The sequence below is a fragment of the Canis lupus genome, chromosome 3 (assembly GCF_011100685.1).
Source record: "Canis lupus familiaris isolate Mischka breed German Shepherd chromosome 3, alternate assembly UU_Cfam_GSD_1.0, whole genome shotgun sequence".
In the NCBI taxonomy this organism is placed as follows: Eukaryota; Metazoa; Chordata; class Mammalia; order Carnivora; family Canidae; genus Canis; species Canis lupus.
Genome location: NC_049224.1, coordinates 41,959,230 through 41,977,260, shown reverse-complemented (window position 1 = coordinate 41,977,260; position 18,031 = coordinate 41,959,230). Strand labels below are relative to the sequence as shown.

Below are 18,031 nucleotides of genomic sequence, written 5' to 3'. Positions count from 1 at the left end.
TGATGGGTAAAAATTTTTGTTGGCAAGAAAAATCACTTGGGCGGTAAAAAAGAACAAAGGCTTTATAGAAGCACCAGATCGCCCGAAGGGTCTCCGAGGTCCCAGTGTGGCCCACCGGGAGTTGGCGGCGCAGCTCTGTTGCCTGTTGGAGCAAACAGCCTTGACGGTATTGAATCCCATCGCCCTGTGGGAGAGGTTTACAGGCTCCCTGGCCGTCGGCTCCCAGGCACGACTGAAGCTTTCTCTGGGGCGGGGCGGGGCGGGGCGGGGCGGGGCGGGGCGGGGCGGGGCGGGGCGGGGCGGGGCGGGGCGGGGCGGGGCGGGGGCCTCAGTCGGCTGCGCTGGGCCTGGCCTTCCCCGGCGCACCGTGCTGGGCCGCGCAGCCGCAGAACGCCGCTTTGGCTCTGGGGGTCTGCCTGGGTTTCACGGCCACCTCCGGGGCCCTGCAAAGGAGAAGGGGGGTGAGCGTGCTGCCCCCGGCCCTGCACACGGGCACCCTGCAGCTCTCGCCGCTGTGAAGGGAAGCCCAGCGAGGGGAGAGCCCTGGCTCAGGGACAGAAAATGCCAATTCCTTGGGCGCACTCGCGCGGAGCCGCATCAGCCGGAGGCTCTGAGGCAGCGCCCCCTGCTGGCTGTCCCCTCGCCTTCGGGCCTCCCGGGATCCTCCCCGGGCGGTCACGGTCACGGTCACGGTCACAGAGGCCGCAGGCTCGGGGAGGGGTGGCTCTCCACAGCAGAGTGAGCCTGCTGGCGGAGAAAGACCTGGGGCGGCCTTCAAGGTGGAGTCAGAGGGCTCTCAGGCACCCCGCCATCCTGCCGGCACCCTGGGAGGAGGGGAAGCCACGGGCGGGCCGCGCTAGACTGCGCCCTGGCCTTCCGGCGGCGGGGAGCGCCCGCAGGTGCCGGCCGGCGGGAGGGAGGATCCCAGGGGGGCAGCTCATCGCTTCCAAGCATCGGGGCAAGGGAGATCTCTTACAGCCGGGTTTTCAAAGAAACCACTGGTCCTGCATAGTTCATGAGTTACAGGGAAGTCACTTGGTAAGACTTTCCACAGTCTCACAGAACCAGCTTCCTTTGAGATCTGAATGGCAAAGGACATGGTGGGAGGGGAAGCCAACTCACTTGGCCAGGACGTCCATGGTCTGCTGGGTGGCCAGAGTCCTCTTGTCCTGTGGTCCGTATAAGAGAGTCTGAATCTGAAGACACTGCAGAACACCAGGTAGTGATCATGAGATTATCAAAATGTCATTGAGAGCATTTCATCAAGTATCATTCTCAGTAAAGAATACTTCATTCACAGACCCCTGCTTGACGGGACTGGTGCATTCTCAGGGTTTCTCACCGACAGTCTGACCTTCAGTTTGGACGCTCTGAGGGATCCAGGAAACAAATGTGAAGTTTTAACACCATTTGACACAACTCCCTATGACTAGCTGTATGCAAACTGTGTTTAAAGTAGTACTTTTAGAAAATGAAGGCAAGAACATTGGTATTGACTGGAGATCTCTAGTTTCCATTTTTAAATGAATCTCATTATAGCTCAGAAAAGTGTTTTAATGGTTTTGTTTTTTTCTTTTGTTAAAATGCTTTATCTTATGGGCTTTCTATATTCATTACTATACAGTAATTTCTTAGGAATTAATTGATTTAGGAGTTAAATATTCAGCTTATGTATATCCAGAGCTAGCTTTGCCTTGATTTCTCCCTTCTGCTTATGGAGCTGCCATTTGGTTGCTTGTACCAGGCTAGGGCAAACTCAAGGAAAGGATAAAGAAAGTTGTGCCCCCAAATGGCCAAACCCAAAAATGGTTTTCATCCAGAGACAGACAGTAGACCAATAGAACATGGCAGAGAGTCGAACACTTGACAGATGGCAGGAGTGCCTTGAAAGGTCTAGGGGGAAGAGCTGAACTAGTCAATAAATGGAACTTTTAGATGAAAATATTGGAGGTTTGTCTTTTTCATCTTGAGGGAGGGAAGTATTTCTTAGACAATATCCAGACAAACCAAAAGTAAAAGACTGATAAAATTTAACTGTATTAAAATTCAAAACATCTACGTACCAAAATTCATCTTAAGCAAAGTACAAAGAGGGAAAGTACAAAGTACAATGAGGGAAAATATTCGCACAATACTGAGAAAGGGTTAGTATTAACAGTGCATAGAGAACTCCTATAAGATAATGAGAAAAACAACCCACCAATAGAAAATAATCAAATAATATAAACAAATTATTCAAGGAAGTTGAAAGTTAAGTGGCTAATAAACACACCTAAGCCCACTAGTAATCAGAAATGCAAACTAAAACTTCAATGAGGTTGTTCCTTCGCCTATTAAATTGCAAAAAGTCTGATAATAATACCAAGCTTTGTCAAAGGTATTGAGCAAGAACTCTTACCTACTGGGCAGTCCAGGTGGCTCAGTGGTTTAGCGCCACCTTCAGCCCAGGGTGTGATCCTGGAGACCCGGGATCGAGTCCCACATCGGGCTCCCTGCATGGAGCCTGCTTCTCCCTCTGCCTGTGTCTCTGTCTCTCTCTCTCCCTCTGTGTCTCTCATGAATAAATAAATAAAATCTTTTAAAAAAGAAAAGAACTCTTACATATTGATAGTGGGTGTTGAAATTGGTACAACCACTTCTTTTTTTTTTTTTTTTGGTACAACCACTTCTTAAAACAATTTGTCACTATTCAGTAATGGATAGGTAAATTGTGATAAATATGTATTGTATATGTACAATATCATACAGATTTTTGATGTGCGTATATGTAGCCACATAGACAAATCTCGTGATTCTAGAGGGGAAAAAAAAGCAAATTGCAGATGGCTGCATTTTATATTATTATATATTACATATTGTTATAATATATATTGTATATATAATTTACACGAAGCTTAAGAAGCATGTAAAAACAAAGCCATTGTAAGATAATTAAGACAGCTTGAGAATGATATCAAATTCAGGATAGTAGTCATCTGGAGGTAGGGTAGGAAATGCTTATATTGAATAATGAGCTCAAAAGTGTTACATTCTTCCTACTTTTCTGCATATCTGAAATACTTTATATTTTTAAAATATTGAATTGGTCTTTCTACATGGTAACAGCTTGAGTCAAAAAAAAGTGTGAGGGTTTGGGGACTTTGTACTGAAGACTGTTTATTTGTTCTAATCTGCCAACATTTTTAGGTCTTTGAGAGAATTAAAATGCAGGCAGCCAAAATCCTTTGTCTAAGATATGGAAAATATCAAAACCTTCTGAATGTTTGGTTCAGTCTGAGGACTTGATGTGGTTCTGGAATCTGAGAATGTGGCTGTCTTCTGGAGGAAAGAAGCATTATTAGATGGAGACGTGACACGGTTCTCTTTTAAAAGAACAGATCTTCACTCTGTTGAATTATATAACACCAGGAAGTAGTGCACTTGTTCTCTTATTCCATTTAGCTTATAATCCATTATCTCCAAAACCCCACCCCCTCCATCCAACAAGTCCCAGCCTTTCTGAATCTGCACTGGGGCCCTGGCCAGGCCTGGCTTGGGCAACGTGCTGCTCATTCCATGGGTTTGAGCCAGACCTGCTTTAATCCACAGATAAACTGCTGTGAACTTGGGAAATGCAGGACCCTGAGAGAGTTCTCTATTGCTTTTGGGGACGGGTTTCTGATACCCACGACACTTAACGTAAACTCTTTCAACCCTCCTCTCCTGCATGTCTCCCAGCTGATGGAAGCTTGGGGGTGTCTCCCCGCAGGGCACAGGGCCCGGGAGAGGAGTTGCTTAGGAAGGAACTGCAAGCAGGAAGCCAGCAGGCTTTCCCCTCACCCATGCCTGGCAGTGAGAGGCCTCTGTCCAGGGCTAACAAGACTTCATTTTCTCCTGCATGGCCAGAAAGACCTTAACTCAGTATAAAAGATCAGGTCTAATTTTAAACACACCTGACTCCTCTGTGTAGATATTTATGAGCACCTCCGATGCAGCTCGTTTTGAGATGAGCTCATGCCAACATGCCTTTGTGCTAATTCATTCATTGTGACATTAGAATTTTACTGACATTTTAACAATTATTTGAGATGTTTTGAGGTCTCAGATTACCCTGCCTTAACAGATGGCCTCCTAAATCCAAAACTCAGGAGGAATTTCCATCCTACCCCTTTGGTTACTGAAGCTTCTCCCTGGCCCCTCATTCTCTCAGGAAAGATATACTGGCAGCTAAATATTCACGGATTCCTGGGAACACGGACATGGCGATTGACAGTGCCTCTACAAATTCTCACTAGTTTTACTAACTACCTTCATCCCAGACCCTGTGTGCCGATCCTTTTCCCCGGGGAAAATGTTTGTAGAGAGATGGAGGTAGGAGAGAGGGCCATAATCAATACTCAAGTCCAAAAGAGGTGAGCCCTGCCCATCCCCATCCCTACTCCCTAGACCCTGGCAGTCAAGACTCTTCTCTTCCTGGCATTAATAGATTTTTTTAAAGGCTACTTATCCTCATTGAGATTTGCCCCAAATTGTAGCTGAAGCGAGAAGAGTTGTAAAAGAAAGCCAACTAAGAGGGAAACGGGTCCTCAGCCCCTGCCTAACCTCCTTTATGATGCAGCGCCCAGGGATGCCATACGGGGCACATCAGGGAAGAATCATTTATCCGTTAGTTGGAATAGTCTTCAACAGCCATCTTTTGAAAAGAGTGAAATAATCCCTTACTGACCCTTACTAGAAAATGTTTACAGAGCCGCGTATGTATCGGAGAAACATAAACTGAGTTTTTCAATGTTCTGCTCCTCTTAGCTAAATTCGCTTAAGCACTTTTGTGTGAAATAGGTATTTCGATTTCTTTTGTTAAAAATACAGACATTGACAGAGGCAAAGTCGATAAGTGTTAATGGAACCTCCTGGGAGCCCAGCATTGTAAACCCTTCTCTGAACTAAGTAGAGAACTCCCAAGCCTTGGTTGTAGAACATTCTACGCTGTAAGTCAAAGCTGGTTTTGTGCTCTCCAGACTCCTCCAAGGCCTGTGCAGTCCTATTTGAAATCAGCCTCTACAGGGTGTTTCTCATTTTTCCTTAAGTGAACAAGACACCCCGAAGTTTCCAGAATCCAGATGAATTCTGAGGAGCCAAGGCATTGCTGTTATTCTCTTTGATTTTATCTGCAGGGCTTGAGAGAAGTCATTTGGGTTTCTATTATTCCTTAAATGCCAAATAAGTAGCTTTCCTCCAGCTGTAGAAAGACAGAAGGGGGCACCCGCTTCTACACTAGCCTGCAAGCTGCCCCTGCAAGGGCTGTGTTTCTGTTGCTTGCCTTTTGTGCTGCTTGCCAGGGCCCTGGCAAGCCGATGTGCGATAGTTGCTAGGTGAATGAATGATTAAACAAGTGGACAAGCAGGAAGCTCCTGAGTGGCTCAGTTAAGCATCTCCTTTGGCTCAGGTCATCATCTTGGGGTCCTGGGATCGAGCCCCATGTTCGGCTCCCTGCTCAACGAGGAGTCTGCTCGCTGCTCTCCCTCTGCCCTTCCTGTTCGTGTGTCCCCCGCCTCCTTTCTTGCACACACGCTCTTTCTCTCAAATGAATAAATGAAATCCTAAAAACAAACAAGTGGACAAGCTGTTCATATGAAGAAATAGGACTCCAGGGATCCATCACTGTGGATGGGAGCTTCACTGTGGGCGCAGCGTTACACACCTTCACCCTCCAAATCCAGGCAGGTTCAGTAGCTACAAGAGCGTTGTTCACTAGGTGCTGCTTCTCTTAGTCATTTGTAGGTGCCGAGCTAGTTAAGACACAACTTTAAACATCTGATGTGAAATTTTAAAAAATTCTCTTTGACGTGACTGAGCTTGGAGAGCTAGGTTTCTAAGGGGCCTGGGAGACAAAACAGTTGGGATTAGAGCCATCAGGTAGTGTCTTCCCAGCTCTGGGCTACCTCTGTGGCCCAGACCTCATGCCCTTCCCAGTGCGGTTGGAAGGGTGGCTCTGGGCTGGGGGGATGGGGGGCTAGCTACGGCATGGAGGTTAGCTGACTCAGTATACTCTGGCTTTAGAAAGCCACAACAGCTAAATGCCCAAACTGACAAAGGAGCGAAGCTTCTGGTTTGGGCAGGAATCTCTGACAATCTGCTGTCCCAACTCAAGGCCATTTATTTTCATGGCAAGTGCCTCTCTGCAGGACGGGATTGGGGTGCCTTAGCCCTCCCTTCCTCCATCAACTTCCAGCCTGGTAAGGGTCTGTGCCAAGCTTGTCCTGCTATTACATGTATTTTGTCCTTATATGAGGTGAAAAACAAAACCAGAGAAAGGTAAATTAAAAAAAGACTCTAATTCTCAAGATCTGAAATCACTACTCTTCTTTACATATTATCTGCTGCAACGGTACACCCTTGGCAGAGAAATCACCCAGAAATTCATGAGCTGTGTCTCTGTTTTCATGTCAATTCTCAGAACTGGTATGAAGAAGAGAAGAGGTCAGAAACCAAAATACATGGAAGTGTGAAATGTTTTCAGTGTTTAGAAAAACACAAATATACTTTCATTTACTAATCTTTACCAGGCAGGCAGAAGTGATTTACTTAAATGATGACCTTGGGAGGACTGAAAGGACAAACCGAAACACAATTCATCAGGGGGCATTTTCCTGCAGAAACAGGGACACATTTTCCACATAGAAACAGGGAAGCTCGGCTTTCTGGAGCCCTACCCAGGAACCAAGTCTTGTCCTCACCGGGCCCCCATCTTCCTCCATCTGCCCTTGCTCCTGCGGCAGATGTGTGCAGAGCCCCTGCAAGATGCCACCCTGTGTCCACCTCAGTGACACAGCAGGGAGGCAGGGGCAGGCTGAAGGCCTTTGTGGGGTGATATGTGAGTTGAGGCCTGCAGGATGGGGAGTTGGCCAGCCATGTGAAGAGCACCAGGTCGGGGGAAGGTGAAGGTGGTGGTGGTGATGGGGGAGGTCCCAGGTAGGAGGACTGGAGAGTGTTTGAAGGAACATACTCTGATTCTCCTTCTCTCTCTGTCTCTCTTTTTTTTCCTCTCTCCCTCCCTTCCTCTCACACGCACGCTCACTTGCACACATGCACCCTTGCGGCTCCCTTACCTGGAGACCCACTAATTCCAAGACCCACCTGCTGCACGGGTGGGTGGGTGGGAAGCCTCCCAGACAGGAGGATAGATAAGGTGGGACCAGAGGCACCAGGAGAGGGACATGGGAGATGAGGAAGAAAGGGAGGCCCAGGGACTGCCACTCACACAGCTGCTGAGAGCGGCCCCGTCTGCAAAGCTCTCCCCGAGTGCCTGCTGAGTGCCAGCCTTGGAAGTGTGCATGCCATCCTTGTCTCCCTCACTCCTCACCTCTGAGCTGCCATGTGCTGTGGCTTCTACATCCTTATCGACATCCCTCGACTCCCCCACGACTTTGCTCCATCCCCTGGCCACTGTCTTGGAGCAAGCTACCATCATCTTTCTCCAGGACAACTGTAACACAAATATTTAGAGGACACAGGCATCAGCAGGACTTGCTATTGTGGGGAATCCTGCTGCGCCCGCACATTATCAGTCCAGGCAGCCAGTTTTTTGCATAAAAGCCGAACTTGCCCATTTTGGAGCCAGATAGAGCAAGAGATCCAGACCCTCTTCAAGCTAAGCCCTCTGATCTGCCTTCTCGAGGCCCATTCCCTTCCTGACGCGGAGCTTGGCCATTATCGCCTGCGTCCTTCCTGAGCTGGGGCACTCACACCAGCCATTCCTGGCCACCACTGTGAACACTCGCAGAAGGTCACAATGAATTCAGGCAGGACATTTTGCCTTTCCCTCCATCGCTGGCCATCTGCCCGTAAACTCCTGGGTGTCCTGCATCTGGTAGGCTCTGACAAATCACCAGTGTCAGGCCGGGACAGTCTGTCTGGACCCACAGTTCTGAGCCCTCCAGACTCTGACCCCAGTTTAGGAACTTTGAAGGCTCTGAGAACTCAATGAGCCAACAGTAAGTGTTCTGACAGCTGTGGAGCTTCCGATGTTCCAGTGAACATCCCCCCCTTCCATGGGGACAGCCTGTGTACACCACTCATCTGTGTTTTCTAAGGGACAGCAAAGGTGGAGGGTGCTGCATGTGGGCTGCCCTCATTGGGCCTTTTCCCGGAAGCTGGTGATATCATTCCCATCTGGCCTGTAGCAGGCAAGAGAGGCTCATGTTTTCCCCACGGAAGGTCAAAAATGGACCTATAACCATCAGCTCCCACTGTTAGACTCTATCAACCGATCTACAAACAGGAAGAAGTGCCTGGAACATCTTTAGGGGTGCTTTTCAATCCAAGAACAGGATTTTTTTGATGTGAAATTCATGTGGTCATGATTTTACTCTCTTTCAAAAAGGATTTGAGGGAATCTGCTGTAGCCCCAAGGTGGGTTAGTCAATGACCATTAGGAAAATCAGAATCAAGAACAAATAAGACCACACTTGAAAACAGTGTGGGCTAATATGCGGCTCTATGGAGACTCCAAACTTGCTCTGGATTTCCTGGTATCCAGGACAACCAGGAAAACACTACCCAGGCTAAAGGGAAAGTAAAACTAAGTGGTCTCGTGATGGAATGGCAGTGTGTGAATTATGAATAAAATAGAGCTGTCCAGGGATGGCTTTCTCATCTACAATCTATGAACAACAACCATCTGCCTCCACCTCTCTTCAACCGATTCGTTATCTCATCGTTATGAATTTCTTGGAGAGAGGTCACATAAAATTATGTTATTCTTTTATGGAAATGTTTAATGTTCGCATATGTTCACAGCTGTGAAGCAGTCAGGCAGTGGATTGACCCCTAATGATGATGGTTATTTATGAGGGAGGCCAGATGAAGGGGGGCCCCACCCCAACTTCATCTTGTCACTGGGCCCAGGATGAGTCCTGAGAGGCTACTGACCTGGGAAACAGTCTTTAGGAAGCCTTTTTTTGTAGCCTTTCACCTGGATGAAAATGTTGGCAGTGATGCCCCTCCTAGAATCAAACCAGGTCTCTATGTTGCAAAAGCATGTGGAACTTTTGCTGTGGAAATTTCCATCTGAAGCCAACAGATTTCTCCAATTGCCTCCTGCAGGCAGATGCCTTTGAAAAACAGATCAATAATACGGTTTTCCTTTCAGTAATTTAATCCCACGGTCTGCTTTGTTTCTCATGCTTTCCTGTTTTTCATGCCCACAGGACTATGCCCGGGCCACTCAGCACAGGAGGGCATGTCTGGAAAAGCTAGTATTCACTGGGTTTCTGTTCCAGAATTAAAAACTTGGGAGATTCAGCTGTTGTGAAAAAAAATCAGAGAAACACTAAGCCAGCAGCTTTAGAAAGCTGTTGCTGGTTCCATAGAGTCCAGGGCTAAGTATGGAAATGGAGAATGTCTGGCTCAGCAGCAGATATGCAAGGGCATGTTTCAGGTCTTGTGTGTGTGCCCTAGCATTCACGGTGTAGCCAGCCCTGTCCTCAGATGAGCACAGAGGAGTGGCAGCGAGGACTGTGTGGACCACAGTGCACACGACCAACAGACATAGAAGTTTCAGCCTTTTCTTCCCACATTCTGGCAAATAACCAGATAGCTTTAAAATGTCAAAGCCATTGTGTTCAGGACTGATGGTTAATGAGGCCAAACTGAAGGGAAAAAATTGCACTAACTTCCACTGCAGACTTTGGGAGTGATGAAACCTGACAGTTTCTTGACGCTGAGCTGATTTTAAGCCCCGTGGATGGGCATGGGGCCTAGAGCAGTAATCTCAACCTTCCCCCAAAAGCTAAAATGCAGATCCTTGGGCTCCTGGACTCCTGCCCCGGATGCAGATTCAGAAGGTCATCCTGATGCCGGGCTTTAAGACCCTATACTTGGTGAACAGTTGGTAATAAGGAAAGCATGTGGGCTTAAGAGGAACCTGCCCATAGACAACTTACTTGTTTCCAGGCGCTTCAGGCCCCTTGCCTGTAAGATAGGACTACTTGGGGCACTTAGGTGGCTCAGATCATGATCCTGGGGGTCCAGGGATCGAGTCCTGCACCAGGCTCCCTGCAGGAAGCCTGCTTCTGCCTCTGCCTCTCTCTGTGTCTCTCATGAATAAATAAATAAAATCTTTAAAAACAAACAAACAAACAAACAAAGAAACAAACACAGAGCTACTAACATCTGACTTGCAGGGCTGCAAGGATTGGGAATGATGTATGGGCTGCCCTGGGCAGCAGCCAGCCTGGCCCCAAGCCTGTAGGTCGATAGTGGTACCTGCCCAGCTCCACTGGGGATGGTGGGACTTTGTGAAGGTTCGAGTGGCCCCTGCCCAAGTTTCTTGGGCATTTGCTCACATTTGCCAGCTTGCCCCATGCCTGGGGTCCCTCCCCGACCTGGAGTTGAGTGGCCAGGCTGAACCCTCGGAAGAGGAATCACAGTGGAGACTCCTTCCCAAGGGCAGGCAGTGCCTCGGCTGGGAAAGCTCTGCCCTCTCCTCCTCCTGGTGCACCCTGGCACCCTGGACTCCACTGGATCTGCTGCTTTCCAAGACAGCCTCGCTTCCTCCCCTCATTCTGTCCCCGGGACAATGTGGGGGGAAGAAAGTCTGGGTGTTGCTGTTACCTCCATTTCACAGATGAAAAACCTGCAGCCTCTTGTCTCAATTCCTGGCCCATTCCAAGCCATTCTCAATGCTGTCCTCACTATGATTTTTTTTTTTTTTAAATCTGAAGTATAAATATAGATCCGTGGTCTATATTATCTGCTTAAAATTCCCTTCTTGGCTTCCAGCTGCTTAGAGCAATGTTCAGGAAACTTCTTCTGCAAAGCACCACAAGGTAAATATTGTGGGCTTTGTAGGCTGAGAGACAAAATTACGGTGTAGGCACATATGTAACGAGAGAGAGCAAATGTCCTCAAGTTTGTTTTATCAGTGAAATTATGAGTAGGTTGTTTTTGTAATCTAATTTTACTAAGGAGAAGAATGGGTTTCTTTTTTGGTGCAGGTGAGATTTCACTTAGTGGGGGTTCAATTAGTGCTCCTTCTACTCCAGTCAATTTATGATCACCTATAAAATGATGACAGGTTTTAGGACTATCTGCAAAAGCCATTTTTAACTCGGCTTATGTCCTTAACTATAATGAAATAAACACAGGCAATGAAGTGGCCATTGTTTGGGACACCTGCTTAAGGGATCAAGTCTCAGCCCCTTAACCTACAACCATGGCTGCAGGGAGCTGACCCCATGTCTTTCCCAGATGAGTCCTGAAAGACGGTCAGCACCATCTAGTTTGTGCTTCTTTAACAGGCTTCACTCTCTTGCCCCTGAGCCTCTTCTTCCACTCCATTTCCAACCTGGGAATTCCTGTCTCTGTTAGGCTACACTCTTTTTCAGGACTACTTATCCGTGGACACCTACCCTAAGCCCCTTCCCTCCCCTAGATCCCAGGGTGGACCTGGAGAACTTAGCACATGCTATTGTAGTTGGGGGTTTACAATCTGTAACTCCTTCACTCTCCTTGGGATGCTCTCAAACGGGGAAGCTACTCCACGCCCACTGTACGCATTGCACGTGCTTCAAAAATAGGGAGGGGCTCCATGGACCTTGTCTCAGGTCTTCTGACTATGAGGCTGTGTTTCCTGCACTATCTCCACCCTGGGCCACCCAGCTGCCTTGAGGGCACCATGTTCTTACAGCTTACCCCGCCCCTGGCCTCAGCTGACTGATCCAGAGTGAGCACTGGGTTCAAGCCAGGCTTATAGACCTTTCCCTGAGAACTTTCAAGCTGGGACTGAGAAATGGCACAGGGATAGGAAGTAAAACTCTGGAAGGCTGGCAGCCATGATCTTCATCTTGAGGGGAGACACAACCATGACAGAGGAGGAAGAGGATGTGCATAGAGAAGCAGGCAGGAGTTCTGGACAGAGAGAGCCTTGCAACATTCTCCTGAAGCTCAGCTACATCCTGCTCTGCTAATCATCTGCCTATTGGCTCTTCCTTGGAAACCACAAAACAGACACCCATTTATACCTGAGCTAGTTTGTTTCCTGTCAGTGATAATCCAAAGACTCCTTCTTATCCTGATCTTGGCATTCTCCCCACTATGCCACTGGTTCCCAAATGTTTTTAAGCATAGGAAGCCCTGGTTCAAATAAAATCTTACTGAGGAGCCCAAGATATGAACTATGTGAAATGTAGAACAGATGGTGTGGTCTGTACTGCTTGGTGCCAAAGTTCCACTCTGACAACTCCTGACTTTGCAATCAATGCTGAGACACCTATCCTTTTAGCCTCATTTTTTCCTCTTTGTAAACAAAACAAAACAAAAGAAACAAAACAAAACAGAATTAGAGGTATCCAACTCTTCAGGTTGCTATAGGACTTAAATAAGTTAATATATGTAAATTGTTCAACCCAGGGATATAACAATCGGTCAATAATTATTAGCTCAGAAGTAAGGGATGGAGGAACCCAGGGCAACTGCCACCTTCACTGCCCTCCTCATTCTTCCCTCAATAATGTCTTTGGTACACGTATAATGTTCAAATTATCTGAAATGATTTGTTTAAATAAATTATCTTAAATGATTAGTTTAACATATCTTCCTGGTTAGACTGAAAGTCTCATAAAAGCAAGATGCATATTTAACTTGATCATTGCTTTTCCCAGGTCTGCTGAGCACAGTACTAGCACAGAGAAGGTGCCGATAACTACTGTTGACTAAGTGATAATAGTTATATGTATCATCTTGTTAAAAAATAGGCACCACTCATGTTCCCAGATCTGATGTCTTCTGCAAAAGTCCTAAGAAGAGAAGGCTCAATGCATAGGGCAGCCTACTCAGAACTAAAGTTAATTCTTTTGGTCAGTTATGTTACTTAGAGGTTCCCAGGTTTTCCCCTTTTTCAAAATTAATTCATGTAATGAAAACACAACATGACAAAACTTATGAGATGCATTTAAAGCAATAAGAAAAGAAAAAGGTACAGCCTAAAAACACTATCTCAGGAAAAATGACAACAAATGAATTTAATTCCCAATTCAAAAAGATAGAGAAAACTCCAACAAAGTCAAACAAAATAAGTCACAAAAAAAAGAAGTAATAAAGATAAGATCAGAAATTAGTGATAAAGAACAGGAGGGTGATTGACCCATGTAGTTTGAGAAACTGACAAAAACGACAAACCACTAACTCAGTCATTGAAGAGTGAGGAAATTCAAATATAAAATGAAGAAATTAAATGGGAAGGTAACTATTAAAAAAGTAGAAATTTTAAAAATTCATGAGATTACTTTGTAAGTCAATTAAAATGCAAATAAATCTAAAAAATGATAGTGAAATAGATAGTGTAATTTCATTACATGAATTAATTTTAAATAAAATGACCTCATTGGAGATAGAAAGCTTCAACAGAGCAATTTTTTTTTACAGAGGAATAGAGAAGATTGTCAAGATATTCCCTGCCATCCAAAAAAAGCAAGCCTAAAGAGTTTCATTGGAGGTACAAAACTTCAAAGACTAGATACTAGTTTTAGTGTGTGTAAATTCCTTCAAGCATAGGAAATAAAGGTAAACTTCCAAATTATTTTTATGAAGCAAATATAACATTGTACTTAAACAAATATCACTTACAAATACTGGTGCAAAAAGTCCTAAAATAAATGTTAGCAAACAGAATCAACATGTTGAAAAAATAGTTCAATAGGACCAAAGGGGATTTACTCCAGGAATGCAAGGTTGGTTCAATGTTATAATATAATACACCTTTAATAAAATCCAGCATTTATTTCTATTTAAAAAAAAAAACTCATGAAAATAGAAACTGATGAATACGTCTTTATCAGGATAAAATATATAAAACTTAGTCCAAAGCCAGAATCTACTATATGAAGAATCACTAGAGGCATTTCCACTAAGATCAGAACAAGACAAGGATGCCTATTATCTCCACTATTACTTGTTTTGTACTAGAGGTACAAACCAATGCAATTAGACAAGAGAAATCAATTAGAAGCGTTAAGAATTGAAGCATAAAACAGAAAGTAAAACTAACTGCAGATGATGTAACAGTACACCTGAAAAACCTGAAAGAACCAATGCTCAAATTAACTCAAACAAGAAAAGAGATAAGCAAGCTAGCAGAATATAAAATAACAGAGATAAACCAATAGTTTGCATACACATATACACAAGCAGTTAAAAGATATAATACCAGATAAAACTCCGTTTATAATAGCATTAAAGAAGAGGAAATGCTTAGAAATCAGCCTAATAAGAAATGTGCAGAACTTATACAAGGAACACTTTAAAATGTGCCTGAATGATACACAAGTAGACATGAACAAATATAAAGACTACCCCTTGTTCTTGGGTAGAATAACTCCATATCATAAAGATGTCAGTACTCTTGAAGTTGTTATAAATAACACAATGCTCCAAAAAAAATTCTACCAAACTTCTTATAGAGCTAGACAAGTTGATTACTAAAATTCACATATAAAAATAAATATACAGGGATGCCTGGGTGGCTCAGTGGTTTAGCGCCTGCCTTTGGCCCAGAGCCTGATCCTGGAGTCCTGGGATCCAGTCCCACATCAGGCTCCCTGCATGGAGCCTGCTTCTCCCTCTGCCTGCATCTCTGCCTCTCTCGCTCTGTGTCTCTCATGAAAAAATAAATAAAATCTTTTTTAAAAAAGGAAAAATAAAGAAAAATAAATATACAAAAATGTCTAGAAAGCCTGATACTCGAGGGAAATAAAAAACCATGCACCGTGCAGGGAGTTGAGTCCTACCAGCTATTAACCCATACTATGAAATCTCTATAATTGAGATAATGAGGCACTGGAATTTGAGTAAACAGAGAGACAAATAGAAGAGAATAGAAAGCTAGGAATATACTCAAGTATATATAGAAGGGTAGTACATGATGAAGGTGTTCTCTCAAGTCATTGGAGCACAGATGGGCTCTTTAATAAAATAATGCTAGGCAACTGGATAGCCATTTGAAAAAAAGATAACATTGGATCCTTACCTCACACCTTCCATACAGACAAACTTCAAATTTAAAAAGAAACATATAAATAGTAAAGAACACACACAAGAATTCCTCCATAAACTGTGTGTACAAAAGGAGTACAATAAAAGATTGATAAAATGCAGTAGGCAAAATTTTAAAAATATTTGCGTGGTAAAAACATAATTGATAATTCATCTAACAACATAGGTGTATAAGTGGATTACTGTACTCTTTATCCAAAGAGTGTTGGCTTAGATTGACTGTGAAAGTGGTGTCATCTTACCACATAAGCCTCTGATAAAGTTTCATTTAAAAACAGCATGGTGGAGGGAGAGAAAGTGACCCAGGAGAGAATTTTCTCCATATTAGTATTGGCTCCAGCTTTACCTTCTTCAGTTTCTTGTGAGCCCCACTGTGGTTCCCCTGAGCCAGGTCGGTCCCACCCAACAGCCGGTACGTCTCTGCCACCTTGGGACTGAGGTCACCAAATACTGCCACTTTGGCTTCCAGGGACTCTCTCAGGATTGAGGTTGCTTTCTGTGAAAGGAACAAAAGCTAAAGTTTGGTAAGAAAGGTCAAAGGCTGATAAAGATCAATGCCTCTTAATAAAATGGTGTAACTGGAGGCTGCTAAGTGGCTCAGTTGGTTAAGCAACTAACTTTTGGATTCAGCTCATTAGCTGGATTCAGTTTATGAGCCCCGAGTCAGGCTCCACACTCAATGGGAGTCTGCTTGGATGTTCTCTCCCTCTGCCCCTTCCCTCACTCATGTACTCTCTCTTTCTCAAATAAATCTTTAAAAAAAGAAAAAGAAAATGATGTAACTGATGTGTATTTTCCCTTTTCAGGGGTAGCGTCTCATGAGCTAGGCCCACTTTCCTCTTTAAACAGGACACAGGAAACAGCATGGATGGGGACAGAGAGGTGTTAACTCTGGAGAGAGAATGCATGAACGACACTTGGAGAACAAAGCCACTTCAGATACTACAGGAATTCACTTCAGCTGAGTATTAGGAGAAGATGCTAACATCTATTGTGTCCTCTATGTGCCAAGAACTGTGCTGGACAGTTTACCTGTGAGGGCTTTTAATTCTGTCTCCTCTAGTTAAGTACGATTTTAATCCTCATTGAACAGAGGAGGAAACTGAGGCACAGAGTGGTCAAGAAACTTACTCAGGATCAGACAGCTCCGCAGGGGCAGACCCAGGATCTGAATCTGGCTGGTAATTTTAATTCTTTTCAGTGATGTTCTTACATAAGCAGAAGTCAGAGTTTCCTGGCAATTTAGGTCCTTACAAAACATCCAGAACATATTCCAGGGTTTTCTATTTCTCATAAGAAATAGTTTAGGAAACCAAAAGCAAACATTCTAACATGGAGAAAAATTAAATACGTTTGATATTTTGTTTGGTTTATCAGATTTACTTAAACTAACGCGGAATAAAAAACATGAGTTGGTCAGAAACCAGTATCTTCTGACATTAAGCTCTTTAGTCAGACACGAAGATGTACAAAGGGAAAGCCCTGCCTGTCCATCCCTAACATTTCTCCTGAATTTCTCCCATGCTCTTGTATAGGAAAGCCTGACTATGGCTACAGAATACAAATGCTGACTTTGAGAGCCAAATAAGCCTGGAACCAGTTAAAGGGCTTTCCCCACCGAATAGCCCTGAAGACATCCTGATAAGCGCTCCAGAGACAGAAGGAGCTGGCAAAGCTTTACACGTTTTATTGGCAATGATATGAGTTAAGTGCCAGGGATGGGGTGAGGGGTGTGGAGCAGTGAAGGCATTGATGATGCAGAAACAATTTCTTGGTAGAAAGATGAAATCACATAGGAGCAGAGAAACTGTAAACTGTGAAGTGTGTGACCTACCTCGGTGCATGGGGAACTTGCCTGATGCTAAAGCCTATCATGTCCTTTGTACTGCGATCCATTCCCAGCATCTCTGAGCAAGGATTTGGGATGGCGCAGGTGCTAGACTTGGCAACTTGTCCATGCAAATTGACTGTCAGGTTTTGAGGAGCCAATGATAGAAAGAAGAGCCAGATTCTTTTTCTAAATGAAGCTTTCAATGCCATTTATAGCCTGATTGGGGAAACTAGAGAGAGACGTGCATGAACTTGAACGGCAGGTGGAGAGGGCCATGGAAGAGAGATGCCACATGGGTGGACTGACTGTGTCAGTCTGTTAAAGTTAGAACAGCTTTATGGAGAGGGATGAAGGAAAAATAGGACCTGGGTGGGCTGAGGAGAAGGCATGGGAAACTGGGAGCCCAGGTGTGAGGTAGGAGAAGGACAGGGTCAGCCCTGAGGGTTCATCTGACTCTAACCCAGAGAGTAGGAAGGGAAACAAGGCATGAGTCACAGGATGGGCTGGTGGTGGTGGAGAGCTTTCATGCCAGGCTCAGGAGTTTTGATTTTCTTACGGGGAGTAAGAAGCTGGAGAAAGTTCTTGAGCAGGAAAGTAGCAAAACTAGAAGATAAACTCACACAAATGGCAGAGTGACATTTTACTTTAAAAGGCATTTTCCTTCCCAAAGATCACCTTCCTGTTAGCACAGGATTCTGCTCATGTATGGGTTGTGACCACATCCGGGGTAGTCTGAGCACAGAGCCGTGCTCATGCCTGGGACTGTCATCGGGCCCAGCCTTGTTGGTCAACTCTGGCTAGAATCCAGAAAGAGGGCTGCGACCAGGGTGAGCACCGTGCAAAGCTACCGCATTCGGTTGGATGGGTTGTGTCATGTACAGGGGCAGGAAAATGAGGACAGCTGAAATCCAGCCTGTGTGCCGCTCTCCAAGCAATGTGCTCTGGCACAAGCTGCATCGACCTGAAGAAGACACAGCTTTTTCTATTCTTACCAGGGCACCAGAAGGGCTGGCAGGGGATTGAACAAAAAGAGCCAGTTTGGCAAAAGGTTGAGGGGAACGAGGTACATCTTCAGTTCAGTACCACTGATGTGGGTGACTAGGGCAAGGGCAGTGAAGTGTGGCATCAGTGACAGACACCAGGGCAGGATACCAGACAAGAACAGGGGAG

General features: G+C 45.1%; 1 protein-coding gene across 11 annotated transcripts in view; it reads right to left on the bottom strand.

Moving 5' to 3' along the window:
* Positions 1-41: 41 nt before the first annotated feature.
* The window catches only part of TTC23 (tetratricopeptide repeat domain 23), a 96,285-nt gene continuing 78,295 nt past the window's right edge, over positions 42-18,031 (bottom strand). For 6 of the 11 annotated variants that reach the window (XM_038532704.1, XM_038532702.1, XM_038532703.1 and 3 more), the window contains exons 9-13: positions 15,377-15,526; positions 7,343-7,465; positions 1,123-1,205; positions 367-443; positions 42-184 (exon numbers count right to left, since the gene is read on the bottom strand). In XM_038532704.1, the coding sequence (XP_038388632.1) occupies positions 63-184; positions 367-443; positions 1,123-1,205; positions 7,343-7,465; positions 15,377-15,526 (555 nt within the window). In that variant the 3' untranslated portion in view covers positions 42-62. Of the gene's footprint in view, positions 185-306; positions 444-1,122; positions 1,206-5,414; positions 5,580-7,342; positions 7,466-8,910; positions 9,093-15,376; positions 15,527-18,031 lie in introns of those variants that run through there. The other 5 variants (XM_038532710.1, XM_038532708.1, XM_038532707.1 and 2 more) reach the window with 5 other exon arrangements.